This window comes from Peromyscus maniculatus, chromosome 4 (assembly GCF_049852395.1).
Source record: "Peromyscus maniculatus bairdii isolate BWxNUB_F1_BW_parent chromosome 4, HU_Pman_BW_mat_3.1, whole genome shotgun sequence".
Classification (NCBI taxonomy): Eukaryota; Metazoa; Chordata; class Mammalia; order Rodentia; family Cricetidae; genus Peromyscus; species Peromyscus maniculatus.
The window spans coordinates 29,503,095-29,522,820 of NC_134855.1; the positions used below are offsets into that span (position 1 = coordinate 29,503,095).

At 44.9% G+C, this 19,726-nt stretch overlaps 1 protein-coding gene across 1 annotated transcript; it reads right to left on the reverse strand.

The window, feature by feature from the left end:
• Positions 1–221: 221 nt before the first annotated feature.
• Rnd3 (Rho family GTPase 3) lies at positions 222–18,862 on the reverse strand. Its single transcript, XM_006974282.4, has 5 exons — positions 18,406–18,862; positions 17,901–17,988; positions 6,705–6,814; positions 3,534–3,668; positions 222–2,283 (listed from the first exon to the last, which is right to left on the reverse strand). Exons 1-5 carry the CDS (start codon positions 18,553–18,555, stop codon positions 2,032–2,034), a joined length of 735 nt encoding a protein of 244 aa, XP_006974344.1. The 5' UTR covers positions 18,556–18,862; the 3' UTR covers positions 222–2,031.
• Between the last annotated feature and the right edge of the window lie 864 nt (positions 18,863–19,726).

Here is a 19,726-nt window from a genome sequence, read left to right on the forward strand (position 1 = left end):
ATCACACCTCGTTTTGTAAATGTCCAAATCACTCAAGTATGCCCCATTTTCTTGATTCTTGAAAAATCATGTCAACATCTTCTATGCATAGATTCATCTTTATCCAAGAAAGTACTGCTAAGAATCAAATCTTAACTTTGCTAATTCAGTAAATCTTAGTTCAGAGCAATCACCTCTGAAAGAGCACAGCTAAACAGTTAAGAAGTAGGAAACATCCCAGGTAGACAGACATGGTTACTTTTTTATTTGAAGAAAAAAAAAAAACCACATACGATTTAATAAATACTGTGGAAACACTGACCAAACAAACATACAAAGTGACTCAACATTAAAAAAAAAAGCAACAGAAAGTTCTGCTTTATAACAGTTATAACTTATTTTCTTTGTACAATATTTAAATACAGAAAGCACTGGCCAGCTATTTTGTAATACTGCCCAAAGCATAACGCCACACCAGTCGAAGCACATTATGATGGTAAAATGTCTGAGTTCCATGGGAAATGATTGAAATGGCATTTTCTTGCAGAGACCAGACAAAGTGCTTGTAAGACACAGAACTGCCTGTTGTAATTATCTTAATCTCCCCTCCTGCCACAGTTTAATGGAAACACAGTTTCACCGCTTCAAAAATGAAGCGTCATCATTGGGGGAAAAAAGCTAGCTTTGGCAAGCACCACCTAAAACAGGGTCATATCTGACATCTTCTCTGGAAGGAACCACTCAAAAGGTGAAACCTGTGAACTATTTTAAATGCTTTCTATGATCAAGTTTTGAACCTGGCCCTGGCTGAATCTGGTTAAGTGAGGGTTAGCAGTCACATGAGAAATGCCCTAGGTTCATATCAGGGCTGACATTATAGGCTTTTCCCCCTTTCTATCTGGGGTTTTCTAAAGCTTGGGCAAATGGGACCTTTGTCAGGACAACGTTCATTTGAAGGAATGAGCCAACTGCTCACTGTCTGCTGCCAGTCTGGGGGCACAACAGACAACCGTGCTTTTTGCTCTGTGGGTTTGAAATATGACTTTCTTCCAGACAACTTCCCTCACAAACTGTGCTCTCTGCTATAATTCCTCCCTCCATTATCTTTCCTGGTGAAGACAGTATCCACCTGCTTTCTCTTTGAAATCACTCTATCACATCAAACCAAGACACCTTTTATTGACTTCGAGTTTTTATCAACGATGGCCAAAGGAAAAAACAAAACCACACACTCTCTTCTCTAAACAGCGCACAAAGTATTACATTGAGCAATTTACCACTTGTTAATGACAATCACAAGGATGAACGAAAGCATCAGACAGAATATAAAACAACACTCTTTTCTATTTGATCTATGCAATCTCGGCAGTGCTGGTCTACGCATCTGGTAAGGCCGCAGAAGCCTCGCTTTCAAACCATCTCGCTCAGCAGCGACCTTCAGGAAGTCAAGATTTCAAAGCCTCGTGAAGTTTCCCTCTCAAATCCCACGGGTCCCGATACAATTTCCATTTTAATGATGAGCTAGGAGGAAATTAGATCACATCCCCTAGAAAACTAAACACTAAGGTCACAGTGCGAGTTCCCCAACGAGGACGGTATACTAATATATACTTTTTTGAAAATGAGATTAAAATATCGAAAAATTAAATCAAAGTAGAGATCCATGAATAGGTTGTAACAAGAACACAAAAACAAAACCGAAAATAGGCAAGCACCATTCAGAGCATGGACGTTCTTCTCGGAGGGACCGGCGTTCCTCTTACTCTAGCTCTATAGCCCATTTATAGCTCCCTTTGTTTTTGGCATATTTTTCAAGTCACACTTCCAAACTCTTCCATGGATTCACTTCTCACCATTCGGTCTACATGCCCAACCTAAGGACAGGATTCCAAGAACTGGGTATCCGTTCAAGGGCCTCCCAGGCCTGTGTCCATGTGACTTTGGCTGCGCACTTCATTTGACTCTATCATTTCCTTCTGCTCTTGTTTTTTATTCTCTCTTTTTATTTTTTTTACACTAGATTCCCGTGTCCTCGTTAAAGACAGCGAAGCTTCACATCACAGTGCAGCTCTTCGCTTTGTCCTTTCGCAAGTCCGTAGCAACAGCTGAGAGTTCTGGTCTGCTAGGCATGTGTGAAATCCGCTTTGTGGCCCTCTGTGATTTGTTCCGCTTAACGTTTTTATTTGTCTTATTTACACACGCCAAGGTGGCGACGTGAAAAATGTCTCTGACGCTGTTTTCTGACTGTAAAGCTGAGCATTCAATGTAAGTGGCTGCCCCGATCTGCTTGGCCATATTTGCCCCCTGTGAAGGAAAAGAAAGAATTTCCATCAGTAGTGAGACTTTGGAGAGATGTCTGGAAAGTGTTAAAATGCCACAAAACAGTCTAGCATTGGAAAATATCTAATATACAAAATGGATTTCCCAAGTGTTGTAAAAAATTTAAAAAAAGATTTTTTTAATGAGCTACTTTGTTACCTCCTAAGGCCCTCAGTTAGTTACATTACTCAGTAGACACTTGTCTAGCTTCTTGAGCATCCAACTACCAATAGGATGACTCAAAGAAACAAGAGAGATGCTAAGGTGGCATTTGACCCTCACTGCCACGTGTGGTCAAGAAGTGAGTAACTTGCTGTGTAGGTCACATTCAGGGCCACTGAGAAGCACAGCCTCTTGTTATAGAGTTAAGTCCCCTGAAACCATGAACACTGCATCTTTCATATAGATCTGGCAAAGGTGCTTTGGCCTTCTGAGTCCATTCCAGCCCTTAATGAGGCTCTCATTCCTCTCTTATTGTCTGTAAATGACTCTCAACCCCAGTCAACAGTCTGTACAAAATACAGGGTGGATAAATGTAATTTAACATCAATTTTGAGTAAAAATCAGTTTTTATGATTGTATCGAGTTTGCTAATGAGAAATGCAAAGTGTAGATGAGTATAGTATTTTTTCTTTAAGTTTGTATTATACTGGGGATGGAAGCCCAAGCCTTGCTCATGCTGGGCAAGCACTGTACTGCTGAGCTATGTCCCCAGCCCAAAAACTGAACACTTTAAATGATGTATACCACATAGAGCTGCAGCTATTTTAACATGAGCCCGTTTTAGAATCTGGTGGTGAGTTTCAGGAGAAAATATTTCTAAACAGATTTTCTTTTCTTTGGGGGAATACATGCACCATGCTGAACCTCCAAAAGATGGTATCATGGAGTGGTCTATTTTATTAACAACTTGATTAAGGATTCTATTGGGCAACTGAGGACATTAAGCTCTCTTAAAGAGACCCACTGGTCTGTTTGACCACAGTCTTTCTTAAATATGCTGACCTTTAGAACCACTGGTGAGCAGAAGCATCCAAGGGTATCAGCTGATCAGGTGCCCTAATTCCTGGTGATTTTTTACTAGAGAAGGACAGACATTTCATATTTCAGTTGACCCCTGCCTCACCTCTTGAAAAGCTGCTCCATTTTATTTACTACAAACAATATTCCATTGCTTTCACCTTTTTTTTTTTTTTTTTTTTGAAAAGTGTCTTTTCCACATTGACAACACATACCTGATCATATGACACAGGGGTCTGCCTGTGATTTGAGAGCTCCACTAATGTACTGACATCTGTCCGCAGATCAGACTTACAACCAACCAAAAGCATCTTGGTATTGGGGCAGAACTCCTGGATTTCACCTTTCCACTAGGAAGGAGAGAGAGAAAAAAGGAAATTTAACAAAGTATTGACATGCATACACTGAAAACAATTTCCTCAATGGCAGACATTGAAATGTGACTTTAAGCGAAGAAGCAAGCTTGTATTTAATTAGTAAGTGGACAGCAAACTTTAGAGTGCCCAGGTATATTGTTTTATATTCTGTGTGACTCATGGGTTCCTCCCACAGTGAATGTATTGGCTATCAACAGAAGGTAGCTTCAACAATGTCTTAATTATGGAGGGATTTATAAGACAAAAGTACCTTAATAATGACATATCCAAGTGGATGACTTCACCCTTGGACATGCTGAGTTTCTTATTTCTAGGTGGAAGGCTGGGCATAAGCCCGCCCCAGCAAAAGTATGCATTCACAGACTTCATCATGAAAGACTTGGCCATGCTACCATGTGCTGGAGGCTCTGTCTAAGAATCTGGCCTACGATTTTAAAGCAGAATGTCCTGCTTCAAGGGGCTTTTTCCACTCAAGTGGCTGAATGGACAGACCACAGCTTAAGCAGAGAACTAACTCCCTCTTGAACTTCTAGAACAGCAGTGAGTTTTGTAGCCCATAGGACTTTGAGGTTTTTTTTTTTTTTAACTGTTAAGCACTGCTGTCTAGTCTACAATTTAACTATTCCTGTCCTAACCAGAATTATGAGAACCTACAGAAGTCCCTGGCACGGATTCCACTGTTCCCTTTAAAGCAAGTAAATGGCTTTTCATGCTTTTGCTTCTTCTAGCTTGAGTTCTCCATCATCAGGATGGGAGCCAAGTCCTCCAAGAAGATCACTGCTCCCAGAGATGAGGGGATAAGGGGGCTGAGACTCCTCCACTCCCATCCCAGATGTCTTTTGTGCTCTGTGAAGTACTGTGATGGTGATGCAGCTATGTCTTTGCAAGGAGTCCACAGAGCAGAAGGGGCAATAAAGTTTTCCAAGTGAAATACTAGATAAGAGGGACATTCTGGAAGAGTGATGTAAGAGACCACCAGAAGAGGCCTCCAGATCTCAAGGTGTAGCTGAGTTAATAACATCTAGCACAAAGCACCCCAGCACATGGATGCAGTAACACACAGAGTGCCTGATTCATCCATTGAGATTTCCCTTTCTTCTTCCCTCCTACAATTATTTAGGAGCCTCTAGCACATGCTCCTAGAGAATTGAAAAACAGAACAAGAAATCTTTTCTACCTTAAGTCACTCTGAAAACTCTGATATTAATGGACTTCAAGAATCTATTAAGACAGGAGGCAGATGAAGTTACCATGAACCTTAAGCCTCACACAAATGTAAAACACACATATTAATATCTACAGGTCCAATGTCACTATTTGTTTGGTCTTAAGAGAGAAAAGCAAAATAGGACAGGAGAAAAGCTTTCTGTCATAAATTATGTATAACCCAATACTACATCAAGTACAGACTCCAGTAAATAAGTGCCCCTTTTATCTCCAGACACAGCCAGGCATGTTGTTACGTTGTTATCAGCTGTGATGTTTCTGGAAGCCCCCCACCCCTACTTGTTTACAGGTCTTGAAGACAGGAAAGGTGCATTCCTAACAGAATTTAACAAAAGCCAATCCTGTGTTTCATGGATTACTCAGAATGGAAGGAGTCAAAAAGGACTAAAAAGGACCCTTTGATCTATCAAGAGTGCGGTCTCACTGAACTGCTTGTGATGTTTAGTAAAGACTGAAGGAGGGCTATACCTCAAACCCTAAATTTATAATGACTAACCCAAGCTACTAAGTACCATATAGACATATAAACTAATAAAAACACATACAACGCAAACACCACTGAAAGTGAAAACCAAAAGAAAGCAACCCAAATGAAACAAGCCCAGACATCTACACAGTGCTTCTTCATTTCTGCTCCTTCTGTCCTCACTCTGACCAGGCCACAGGGACCCACTGAGTGACATTCTTTGCTCTTAGCCACATCTGCAGTACACAGAAAAAAGCTAGAGTCTCCCTCTCGAACCTCACAACACCCCCACAAGGGTGAGTGATCAATATCCTGCCCCATCTACTAGCACTTCTGACCATCAGGAACTACAAAGAACAAAGCCTAGGTTGCTGCAGGCCCCCACTGAACTCCTTTGAAGTCATCTACAAGTTCCCATAACTACAACAGTCCTCTGTTGCCAAAGGCCAAGCATCGCCCCCTAACACATACACAGTGGCTTCTTAGGCCTCAAGACCCAACATGCAACAGGTACACTCCTCTTAGCCCTGGTTCCTTGCTTTCCACAACTTCTGCTAGTTCCGTCTCCATCTACAGAATCTGACCCACCTTTGCTTCCAGAAACCAGGGTTGTGTGATAACATACATGTTCAGCACACCTGATGATTTACTAGTATTTGGTATACACCTGATTATAATTCACATTGTTACCTATCTAGTGACAAGTCCTATTATACATATTCCTCTTATATTAATTTCATCTGTGTTTCTATAAATTATTGAAATATAACTTCCTTGTCAAAATAACTCTTTTTTCCCCCAGACAGGGTTTCTCTGGGTAGTTTTGGTGCCTGTCCTGGATCTCTGTAGACCAGGATACCCTAGAACTCACAGAGATCCGCCTGGCTCTGCCTCCCAAGTGCTGGGATTAAAGGCTTGCGCCACCACCACCTGGCTCAAAATAGCTCTTAGTTGTATTCAGGTCAATATCTGAATTGAGATCAAGAGTGAACATGTAAGGAGCAGTCTGTCCAGCAAACAAAGGGAAGGCTCAGGTAGGTCCTTACTGTTGGTCCACCTCCCAAAAAATGAACATGGGAGCTCATGAAAAGTATTTTGTTCTGAGCTTTGTGAAGCAAAGCTTCAAGCAGATGAACTACCCAAACTCCTGGCATTGATGTGCAGGAACCTTGCTTTGGTGTATAAGTATCCTTTCCAGTGTTTTCATTAGAAGACATAAGGCAGAAGTTCAGACTCTGTGGCCCCCAGCCAAGCACCTTTCTGCAGTCCCAGATCACCAAAAGCGCTGCACAGCACCCCCAGTCCTCAGCACTTACCTTTTTTAAGACACTGTCCAGGGTCTCTGGTCTACTGATGTCGAAGCAAATGAGCACAGCATCAGAATCCGGGTAAGAGAGGGGACGGACGTTGTCATAGTAAGGAGAACCTAGGAAACAAAACAAAACACAGAGATCTCAGACAAGACCCTCCATCTTCTATAAGGCATTCATAGTATAATGTAACACCTCCACTTGCCCACTCCTGACCCCCAGCACACACTCCCTCTTGTAAAGAAATGCAAACACACACCTTCTCATAAAGAAATGCAAACATATACACAAAAGACAGGTTTATTCACTTGTACTAGGAGATCAGAGAGTTCCTTCCTATGCATGGGACCTCAGTTCCTGGAAAGGCCAGGAACTTAAGGTGCAAATTGATAAGAGTTCAAGGACTAGAGTCAGAGGGATGCCAGGTGAAGTAGGGAGGGTGTGGGACCAAGTGATCTCGAGTACAAACCCATTCCCACCACTAACTGGGGAGAAGCCCCTGTCTTAGGACTGGGTGCCTCTGGTTCTTCAACCACAAGGTGGAAATGGTGACAGCCTATATCCGTGGGATCTGAGCAAACCCAGGTGGCAGCTGGAATTTAGGAAGAGATGTGTACATATTAACTAGATGTATTGTGGCTGTGCTATCTCTGTGGTCAAAGGCTGATTGGCAGTGGCCATTGAAAATGGAGCTGCTTCCTGGGAAAAAGATCCAAACTCCAGATTAGTCCAATAGTTGAATGGGGATGAGTGGGGGAGGGAGGAAGAAGGCAAGATTAATGGTGCACAGAGAGCCATGGCAGAGCACATGGGTGTCACTCTGTCTCCAGTTACAAGTCTGGCTAAGCCATTGACCTTTGAGCTTGCTTACACTTACCCCCCCCCCCCCCAAGCCCTGTGTAAGTTTGCTTCCTGCTACAAGCAGGAATGTCATAAATGCCATGTTGGATCATGTTACCTTTTCTACACAGTTCCACCTGCAAACGTGACAGCAGGACAGAATCCCAGGGCCCTGGCCCGAGTTAAACCCAAGGGTGTCTAAAGACGCAAGTCAGCAGCCTATCGACTCAACCACAGCACTTTCTGGTCATAAGGACTTTGTTTGGTTTTTGGACACCTTTTTGAATTCCAAAGGTTGGGAATTCACACAAGGCCAATAATTATGAATTATGAAATAGTTTGACTGCAAAATTGAGGATAATTTGCCCATTGCTACTTTCAAGAAACGATTTTCCTCACACAGTCATTTCACAGACAACATGGAAATCACTTACTAGGCAAATGCAAATATGGTAAAGCTTTTTTGACTTTTCATTTAGTTTTGACATAATTTTTTCATTTCTGGCAGAAAAAACATAGCACGTATTCCCTAAGTCAAAACTTCGGTAGTCAAAGTCAAAAAGAGGAAAAAAAAAAAAGCTTCCAAAAAAAAAAAAAAATTTGTAGCCAGGCCTGGTGGAAAAGGGTTAAAGCCGGGGGATAGCAAGTTCGAGGCCTACCCAAGCTGTGGAGGGGATGCAGCTTGTGGACCAAGCTAGTTCCACTCTGCATATGAGTGCACTGGTATCTCCAGGTGAGTTCTCCATTGAGCAACTTAGGGACACCATGTCTCAAAGAAAAAGTCCAAAACTACCAAGGCATGGACCTTCAGTAGTCTGTGATCTCGTCCTGGATGTTGCTATAGTTGGTGCCTGTGTTCTGGGCCCTGGGTGCTCCCTGCAATCCCTGGTGGCACTGTGCCTGCCTCACTAGCTGCTTTAGAGATGGGGAAGGTGAGTCGGCTGAGCAAGGGACACGAGAACGTTCTAGGAACCAGGAAGGAGAGTGCCAACAGAGAAGGCAATGTCACAAGTTCTCAGGCATGGCCACCACGGCTTCGCACTGGCCACTGAAGGCAGAAGTGTCGTAACAAAGCCTGCCAATGGAAGGGACTTCCCCACAGCCTTAGCTGAAAAAGTTATGTCGTTTAAAATATTGAGATGTACAAAAGAATAGGAGGCCATTTCCAAAAATGACCCTTCCTCCCTTTCAGCCTCTTGAAAAAGTCAGAGGTGATGAGAGCAATTCGCTTAAGAGTTCAGCTTAGGTTTTTCTTGAGAGGCACCAGAACGGGGCGGCTTTACCCTATAGGAATATATTTGCTCTTTTACAGTAGTTCTGCAGTTCCGAGTCTCTCCACTGGAACCTTCCTTGTTTGTGTGTCCAAAGTCTAACTCTGACACAGCTCTGGCTGTGAGCATTAGACTATCTCTTTCCTTGTAGCCAGCCACAAAATCCCAGACTGGACAGAGAAGAAATTCAAATGAGGACAGAGGAGTCTCTCTTCTGCTCTTCAAAGCTAGCTTAGACGACCTGACCTGACCTACGCAGTCAGAGCCAGTCTGTGTCAGCCGAACAGGTGTCAGAACGCTCCCGTCTTAGTCTTACGCTTTCCAGTCTCTAGCCCTCCACAGCCTGGGGAGCATCTGCAGGTAGCAGGCTCCTGCAGCACAGGATGCTGCCTGTACTGCGTGGCAGAGTGGGCTATTCCACGGGACAATGGAGCCCATCTTTTCCAAAGGTGGCTGAAGAAAGTCAAAGGGCCAAAACTAATTTAATTAAACTTGGGACTGCTGGGAAAATCCAGAGACCGGGTTGCAACATTCCAGTCACCATGTGGCTGCAGAGAACACCCTGCCCTTTGTGGGCTGGTTCCCCTCCCCCACCCATTTTAAGGCCACAAAGGGATCTGGCTTTGTGTTCAGCCCTCTGTCACAGGCTGCTGGAGATTGCTTGCTTACGAGAAAAAAAAAGAAAAAAAAAAAGAAAAAGAAAAAAGAAAGAAAGCAAGGAGGCTTTTGTGCTCAGTGGCTATATGCAAATTCACCCTCTTGATTGACTTTAAAAAGAAACAGTTCTCTTGGAGTTAAACAGGATTCTCACGGAGGCCTCTTTCTGCTTTTGTTTTCGTCTGGTTCAACAGTTTGGATGAAAATACATATGTAGGGTAACGCTTCCTGAGAAAGCAGCCACTGAGCTTGGAGGTGAAGCGGTAACTCTGAAGCGCTTTAATAAGATCTAATTAGGAGCTGCACTTTGATCTGAGCCTAGCCCCACCCCCTGCAGTAAACAATGCAGCTTTTTGATCAACAAGTGCCCAGGGCGCTAATAAAACCGATTCTCAAATTCATTAGTCCTAACTGTAATGTGACCACCAACTAGAAGAGTAACTTGCCATAGAAGAGGAGACAATTTATTCATTTTGTTTTTTGATAGGTTAAGGTTATTATTTTTTTTTTTTTCTGGAGAAACAAAACAAAACAACCCCGCCCCCAAACTATTGCTTCCATTTTTTTTTTTTTTTCAAAGTAAGAAAGTGAATGACAGAATTGCAGACTGGCCTAACAGGAAAGGTCTAACAGTTCATTAGGTAAGAAGGACTCTTTCTTCAGTGTTCTCCCCTACAGGGCCCCGAGACTGCACAAAGAAAGAGGCAAGCAAAGGGCTGATCACCACAGGCATGTGTGGGATAACTCAGAGGGAAGAATCCTAGGAATGCCCTGTCCACGGAGGAGTCCGGAAGACAGGAGAGACTCCAAAAGGAGTGGAGTGTAAGCCCTCCAAGGGAGAACAATGCCAGCCCAGGACTCCTGTAGCATGCTGCATCCCATGACAGCCTGGGAAAGCAGGTTTCCAGAAGTGTTCATTTCTATAGATTCTAGTTAAGCTCATCAGGCACTCACTGAACATGTTTTACAGCGTGCTAAAGCTCAGTAAGTCCTAATGTGCACGCAGTCTGTGCTTCAGGACCTAAGAATGGACTACAGTTAAAACCCAATAAACGTAGGTTAACTTTCACAGCATGTGGAATGGGCTTCATGCAGATGGACAGTTTCAGGGTAGCATGTCCTTAAAGACAGCACTGCTCTTCAGGTCCTTTTAAAGTAACCTACCAGACTTTCCACAGGTAGGTTGCAGGGAGCTGTATTAGTATAAAGATATAACTGGACTATATATGCAAAACAAGTGTCTCATCCCATCCATTCTCCACCCCGCAGCTGAAAAGCTTGATTCAGTCATAGATAAGAACAAGCATGCTTTGGGGGCTCTTCGTTGCTCATGTTTGGCAAACATCAGCAAAGTTCTACACGACTTTCGAAATTGCAGGTCTACACATCCCTGTCTTCAAGATCATTAATTTGGGCTGAGAGGAATTTTTCCAGCCCAAGAATAGTCACAAAGTGCCTCACCTAGAAACTAATTCTTCAAACACATACCTGCCTGCTGAAGTCACCCCATTGCAGAGATACAACACACCATATATGTACATAATTAAAGGTATATGGAAGAAGAGTCATGCCTAAAAGGGAGGCCTTTGGATCTTTTGCAAAACCAGTTCAAATACTGAAACTTTAGAAGAGGTTGCAAACTGAAAACCTTTCTCACTGGGTATTTTAAAAGTGTAACACCTTATACTTGAAGTAAGTTAGAAGCTTCCTATAAGAAATTACTACCAAGAACAGGTTTTGGGCAGAAAAAAAAACCAACAGAAAGCTTTGATTTTTTTCAGTGTTCACCAAGGGGACACCAGGAGCGGGCCCCATGAGGGGCCATCGCCAGAGGGGAAGCTGTAGGAGAGCAGCAGCCTCAGGAATGGGAGTCAAGTCTAGACAGGACCCCAGCTCTGCTTCGGGGTAACCCTCTGCTGAACTTCCCCCACAACTGCCTGCATCACAGACATCAACCCCCCCAAAAAAAATTGCCACCACCACCTGACCCAGCAATGATATTCTGTTTGTAATTTCTACTGAATCGGACTCTGGAAGATTTTGAAGAGATCTTATGAAAACACGGGGGCAGTTCCGTGTTTTCTATTTCCAGGGGCTGTGCAGATAGATACACAGTTGGATGTGAGTTCAGAGGGGGTAGAATTAACACGTCTGTTTGACGGCTCCAGATAACATCTTGGTAGTAATTCTCAATCTTAAGATAAAGTAATAAGAATCCTCACGTGTTACTGACGGCAGAACCACAGAGAATCACAGGGCTTCATGCGACAAGATTATGTAGTTAAGTTTTAAAGCCCACACTGTCATTCAGTCCAGACTAAAGCGATTATGTTTCCACTGCTATGGAAGAGTCCATTATCTTAGCATGGAGTCCCTCAAGTGCGGTCGCCTTTCCACATACTATAACATCAGCCTTGGGTTTCAAAACCAATATGCTCAACACCGGCCCAAACTTTTTAAGCAGCTTGCATTCTGTGTTGGAAAAGTATGAATTTTTGTGAAAAGGGGATTCTGTGAATGTTGCCAATATGTTATAAACCAGAAGACATTTCAAGGACATTTAAAAAAGGGAGAAAAAAAAGAAAGAAAAGAAAAAGACAGAGGCCCAGCTGATTCATTTGGCACAGCCCGCCATGCATTGGGAGCTGAGTGGAGACACTGGTTGTCCATGGTGTCCTACCTGCGTGCAAAAGAACTGTATTCGTGAGGAAACACCTGGTTATTTCAGGAGCATTAGAATGACTGATTTGGACACCTTACTCAAAGGTGCAACTTAGGAAAAACCAAATTGGAGAAAAAGCTAGCACTAAAGGGATTTTTTTTTTCTTTTAAAAAGGGGGGGCGGGGGAGAAAGGTCTAGGGAGAGATGAGAATTTGCCTCCAGTCAAGCTGTTTGTCTAGCCCTAGTCCACATTTCAGAGTAGGAAGCCTCAGTTTAGCAGCTGGCCATGATTTCGACACCCTAGGTCCCAATGATCACGACTTTGTGAAGCATCTGGTTCTGTGGAGTTTGTTCTGCTGCTCAGATCAAAACCATTTTCTGATTAGTTTGTAAATTCTTAGCCTATCCTGAATTCTTAGCCTACCTCTAAGAAGCTCAGGTTGGAGATCTCAGTTTTGAGAATCTGGTTTTTCCCTGAGGACAATTAAATGTAAACATATTTTAGAGAGCAAGGGACTTGAAGGACTTTGGGAGGTCTGAGTCAGAGGAGATTTGGAATTATGGGAGTTTTCGTGGACAGGAAGACCTGAGTTGGGGGCTTGAACTTGGCACAGGCATTCAATGCCTCTTGAGTCCACCATTCCCATCAAGCTGCCTCTTCCTATAACTGTTTCCACATCCATGTCTGACTATGAAGTGTTCCTAAGAGATGCCCTGGAAAGGCTCCCTCACCTTGTTCAAGTCCACAGGCATTTCCTCCTAGCTGCACCCCGTACTTGTCCTGGGCTCCTCACTTGGTTTCTTACTCTACCCCGGAGGAAGCGTGGGTATTTTAAATTTTCACCTCTAGTCACAGAACTTTTGTTTGTCTTATCACCTTAACTAGAATGCAAGCAGCCTGAGGACAGAAGCCACTCCCACCCAGCTCAATACAGCCCCTCCCAGGGTGTCCGAGCACGTGCTCTCCCATTCCATGCCTTAACAGTTTACAATCCTGACTTGCCCAGATGTGTTCATTTATATTTTAAATCACAAAAAGGAATAAGCAATCTCCTTTTAAACTGCTGTCCTTGGTTAACACATAGATGACTCTCCAACTGTTGAAGCATTTCCATTCTTGCCAAGGAATATTTCATTAGGGCACTTGCCATCAAGACTGGCCTTCAAATTTCCTGTAAAGGCTGAAACATACCTTTGTAATTAGATTTATGTTTGTTCGGAAGACTGTCCTCACAGTAAAGTACCTAAGATTTTTCTTTTGTATCTATTGCTTCAAATATAAAATGTAGAGAATATGATTTTTTTAAATAATACTAGAAACAAATACAGGAAGTGCTAACTTGAGCATTCAGAAACGGAAAGATGTTCATTGCATATTAAGATTCAAAACAGTTTTCACAGGACAATAACACAGTTATTAACTGGGAATCAGCAATTGAATTGAATATTTTAGAGTAATAATATGCCTTAAATAAAATGTGCATCAACTTGCCCTGGTTAAAAGCTGGCGTGAATGACTATTACTCCCTAAATCACATATGCTGAAATTACTCTGCAATCTAGTCTCCTAGGAAAAGATATGGTGATCTGTAAATGACTAACTTTCTATTATTAGTAGGCTTTTGGCTTCAAGTTACAAATTGCTTCTATGTTTGGCAAGTGTAGCAGATTTTTGAAGCACAAACTATCAGAACTACACAGGTTTCACTTATCACTTTAAAATACCAAATCTCTCTCTCTCTCTCTCTCTCTCTCTCTCTCTCTCTCTCTCTCTTTCATTTTATAATGAAAAGAAAATATTTCTCAGTAAAAAGGAAGAAAGGAACTTAAGACTACCTTTAGGAATCCCTCATTTTAGAAGATTTTCATGACACTTATAGTAAGATTTTGTTAACTTTGGAGTATTTAAAGTAGCCATAAGAGTCAATTGGCACTGTGCCACTGTGGCTGCTGTAATTGGAGAGGACTTAAGACAGGGAAACTCTTCCCTACCTAAAGCAGTGGTTCCCAACCTGTGGTTCATGACTCCCTGGGGGTGGGGGGCAGGGAGTCAAAGGAATCTTTCACAGGGGCCTAAGACTCTCTGCATATCGGATATTTACATTATGACTCATAACAGTAGCAAAATTACAGTTATGAAGTAGCAACAAAAATAATTTTATGGTTGGGGATCACTACAACATGAGGAACTGTATTAAAGGATTGCAGCATTAGGAAGGTTGAGAACCACTGATCTAAAAACTGTGTAGAGCTCTACAAACTACTGTGAAAGCCTCATAGGGAAATACATTGGCAACCAATTGGAAGGGGTCACTGGAGTTCAAGAATTAAATGCATCATAGGATGGCATTAAGCGAGCCCTGCATCCTAGGTCTAACAGAAGACCTGCTTATAGTAGATACACACAAAAAAAGGAAGAGAAATAGAGAAGAAGGAAATAGTAACTGCCTGGGCCCCCAAAAGAGAAATGAATGGTTTCCTTTCCTCATATTCTACTTCCAAGTAGCATTCTCCCCCACATTCAAATTGGCAGTTTTGCTTATGCATGGATCATAAGACTGCTTCAGGGGGAGCAGACCACTTAGAAGATGTGGTTCACACATAGAAAGACCATGCAAGAATTGCCTCTGTCTCCTAAATGTTTGATCCTCTGCTGGAAGGTTAAACACAACAGCCGTACCACCAAAGGGCACAGTTTATAATCTCTCTCTCCACCCATTTTTCCCAAGAGAAATCTCTCTCACATAGGCTTGGAAGAGAATGAAAACTTACATTCAGGGCTCTATAGACTTGGCTTGGCTCTTCTCTCCAGAGATAAGCTGATAACAGTTGGGGGAAAATGAAATATATGAAGAGGCATAAAGTATATTCTCACACCTCAACAAACAATGTCTTTGTAGGGGAGAAAATGTTAAATGACAGTTTAAAAAAAATTTTTAGGAGCTTGTCAGCAAGAGCAAATGAATAGCAAAGACGGTAAAATTACTGGGAAGTATGAACTTCCTGCTGGAAGCATGCTGACCTTGAGTGGCAAGTTTGGTAGAAACAACCTATTCCTAGAATTTAAGCAATGTTCTGTAACTTTGTTAAATTAACTACTATCTCACTTCACAAACAACATAATAAATCTCCAAATAATTCCCTAGGTCTCCTCTTCCATTTGTATAAATCTAAATTTTAAGTAGGGTTTCACAGCTGGATCATTTTGCAGGACAATACTGCTGCAATCAGCTTTCAAACCTTTGTATTTTACAGAAATATCATAGGGTTTTCTTTCACTAAATAAAAAGACAAGTCATTATTTCACTACTGATTTCATTTCAGGTGATTAACTTTAACTTCATAAAAAGCAGTATTTATGAAGTTGCCATTCTTAAGGCACAGGTAATTCAGTGATAATTAATGCCAGGAGCTCCATCTCCTTGGCAACTATGTATATTGTTAATTTCCTCATTCTTTAGGTTTTATTGGGTGACTATTGTATGCAAGGCATTCTGCTATATGTACAGAAACTGTGAACTATGTAGTTGTAAGACTTGAAAACATCTGAAGTGATATTTGCATGGGCTTCCCACTGTAAGCTGTTCATACACATTCGTTTTATTTGCTAGCTCTTGAAAGGCTTGTGCCTTTTCTCTCTTAAAAGTGGGGAGGTGGCAAGTTTGGCCCTTGGGCACCTAATCTAAACTCTCCATTGGTGGTCTTGTGACTCTTGGAGCTTGAGACAGGGATGTATAACCCAGCATTCCTAGGAGCCCACCCATCCCCCTCCTTATCCAAATAGTCTCATTCCTAAATCCGCCAGGAAGCCTGGCTCAGCTCAGAACCTGGCTTGGTTTGCAAGCTGTGAGAACCTCAGCACGGGATGCCAGATCCACCGAGACTAGGAGCTGAGGCCAGCCAGCGTCCTGGGAAACAAAAAGATCTGCCTGTCCAGACACTAGAGCCAAGATGTGATAGCTGAGAGAGATCTTGCACATTATCCAGCTCAGCGGCTGCCCTCTTTTTAAAGACGATGAAAATGAGACCCAGGGAGGTCGAGATTTGCACACAGAAATCCCTGGTAACCAGGAGCTAAGATCTAAACACAGCTTTGTATCAAAGACTGTATCTGACCCACTGCTCCACTCCACGACTAAATAATTCTTATCGAGCAGAAGTCCAAACAGAGCTGGTGGGAGAGAGAGTGCTGGTCCTAATTACTGGTACCACACCAGCTGTCCTGCCCACTAGGCATAACAATTACCATGATATGCCTGAGAACGGGAGCCTAATAAAATACTAGGCTATGTAATAATTCTGATAGAAACTAGTAATAAGCCACTAGCATTCCACCAGCACTTTCTCTATAGTATCAAGTCTATGTATGCGATCTCAACAACAACAACGAAAACCAAAATGCCCTTGGCGCAGCTCAAGGAAGAGCCTGACTCTCCAGGGGGAAACTAGATCCATCCTTCTCACTGCAGCAGTCTGAGCATCTGGCACCGACCGTGAGAGGCGCCGGTGCGAGACTTGCCTCTAGTCTTTGTGCTGGGGGCTGCCTCTGGAGACCTTGTGACTCTGGCCCCTTCCTCCCGCTGTCTAATCCCCCAGGTCCCTCAGAGGTTCCAGCCCAGGGTGTGGGAAGCTCGCTGAAGCTCCATGAGGCCACTCCCAGCTCAGCGCGGCTCCACCTCGGGCCACCCCGCCTGACAGCAACCCTGCGTGTTGGCGCTTGTGCGCTCCTCCTTGCCAGTTTCGCCCGAATCTGTCTGGCTGCACAGTTCCCCACGCGCCTTTCCCCTCCCTTCCCGGTAGCTTCGGCTCCTCCGGAGAAGGTATGCTCTTAACCAGCACGCGTTCTCCCGGGGCGCCTCTGGCCCAGCTTGCTAGGGCTTGGGTACCAGGGGGTGCTCAGTGCCGTCCACCTGTCTCTGCCCCGAACTCAGCCGGGGGCACCGGCCTTTCCACCCGCGGAGATCTGTTCTCCCCCACTACCTTGCCACGTAGGTGGGTGGGCGCATGGGAAGGCAATCACCCGGCCTTGAACCCTAGACCTTTGGGCAGAACCCACCACGGCGCCAATAATTCAAGTAGACAGGAAGGTCAAAGGCGAACGGGGCTGCCTGCGGCCCTGCAGGCTGGCGAGGCCGAAGCCGTGGGGGTAGGGAGTGGCATGTTCGGAGCGCTGGCACGGAGTGATCCCCAGGCGGGCGCAGGAGCGGCTCTGCGCCGGTGGCACGGAGGCTGCGGGGGCGGAGGCCCCGCGGTGGCGGCTGCCCCGCGCCACCAGCGCATTCCTGGCAGTAGGCGTCACGGGCGCCGGCTGCGGCCGTTCACCCTTCTCCCCCACCAGCGCGGAACCCGCACGTAAGCGGGTGGCTTCGGGGAATCTTCTCCCAGCTCAGCCTGCGCGCCTGCCCCGCGACCAGATGGCTGGTGACACCCACGAGGGACTTCCTCTGCGAGCGGGAAGGCTCCACGCTGCTCTGCATGCTCCAGCACCCGGCCACCCTGGCGGCCTGCTCCAGTACGGCCCCCAAGGACGGACAACACAAGGCCACGCGGCCACAGGAGGCTGCTCCAGCAGCGTCACTCCCGGACACATAGCGTTCCCCGGTCCCTACGACCACAGTCACCCCCATCGCCACCCCTGCTCAGAAAGGATAGCATTTTCCTGCGGCTCGGGCCCTGGAAGTCCCTCTAGGGGCCACGTTAGCGTACAGGGCACCAGATCCTGAGCTCCGCGGCGTACCGGCCCAGAGAACCACGCGGTGTGCCGAGTCTTACCTGAAGTGTCCCACAGGCTCAACTCTATTCTTTGTGTGTCGATTTCAAAACTAGCCGTGTAATTCTCAAACACCGTAGGGACGTAATTCTGGACAAACGAAAGGGACAGAAGAGGAAGGAAAGGTGGCAAAGAGGTTATTAAAAGCACGACATGCATCGAACACTTTATGGAAAATACCCCAAGTGCCCAATTAAAAAAAAAAAAAAGCACACCCCCTACACACTAACACGCAGCCCCTTCCCGAGAGCCCACCCAGGTTTCCCCGCCCGGCTCCCCACACTGAAACCAGCAAGTTTTGGGGGCCGAGAGCCCGGGGTGCTGGCACGTCCCAGCCCAGGGGCTTCCCGGACACTTTCCCTTCCGAGCAGTGTGGCGGGGGGGATACCGGCTCAGCATGAGGAGGAGGACTTTGAAGAGGAAAATCACAGCGAGAGAGCGGACACTCTCTTCCAGACTAGGGACCCCACCGGCCGCTCCCCTCAAAGCCTCGCGGGTCACACTCACTTCGGGGAAGCAGTCCTTTGCGAAGACGTGAAGCAGCGCTGTTTTCCCACACTGGCTGTCGCCCACTACTACTATCTTGCATTTCACGTTCTGATTAGGATCCATGATAGATTTACTGGATAATTTCTGGCTGGCTCTTCTCTCCTTCATTGATGTTGCCTTATTTTCTCTTGGAACAGGAATTTTCTCTTTAGAAGAAAAAAATATATATACTTCTCTCTATAAAAAGCAGATAAAAAAATAAATCGCAAGGCCGGTGGGAACCCCTTAAGCGCAGCGCAATGGAGGAGAGGCAGCGGCTCTTAACTCCCCTCCAACAAGTTTTCTGCCTGACTCTGCGTCTCTCCTCCCAAGTCCAATTCCAATCGGTCTGCTTTGTTTCACGCTCTCTGCGCGGCTTTATACGCCCAGCCTTCCAATCCCCTCTGCTTTCTCAATGAGAGAAGGAAACTGATCCGCCTCCTCCCCTTTTATGGAGCCTGGGAGCCAGCGCGGCCGCCTAGTTGGCGGAAAGTGTAGGCAGTGCGCCCTCTAGGGTAGTGTGCAGGATGGCTCGCAGACCCAGTTTCTGGCGTAACCAGAAGGCGCCAGGCAGGATTTGCTGGTGGGCAAACGGATAAGGACCAGGGTGAGGAGGAAGCAGATAGCTGTGTGCATGGACTCGCACTGGAATTCCTTGCAAATTGCTTTCCAAGGGGGCGCGTCTCCAGAAGCCCCGTGATCATCTGTAAAAATAAAAACATATTTCCCACTCAAGGTAAAGCCTAATCATGAAACAGAAGTCAATCTTGAATGGGAAAAGACTAAGTGGTTATACCCAAACTTAAAGATTGTGTTAGGCACACATAGATGGTGGGACATTTCCTAAACCGGCTTATCTCAAACACCACGACTGGTTTTCCTAGATCTTTATAGAGGGCTTGGCTATTCAAACTTGTCAGTTTCAGCCATTCCAGAGGCAGAAGGCTTTGGGGAGTGGATAAAGCCAAGGGGGTGGGGTGGGAGCTGACAAAAACTAGGAGAGGCTCAGCCCCACCTGCCACTCTCGCTTTGTGAACACTAGAACCGGGGGTCTAAGTGCTCCTCAATCCTTTGGCTGTAACCTCCGGTCTCCTAGAATCAAGGTGCTCTGCACTGGACTCAGACAACACACATGTCCATAGTTGAAAACTCAGGGACCCCCGCCCCCTCCATCCATAACTCAACCATTCCAAGTCTCCCTCGAAGCAAATCTTAGAAAGGACAAAAATGAGAGCACGTTCGTTCTCTCGTTTTCCTGAAGACAGCGCCTTCATTGCCTGGAACCCCAACAGCCAGGAGA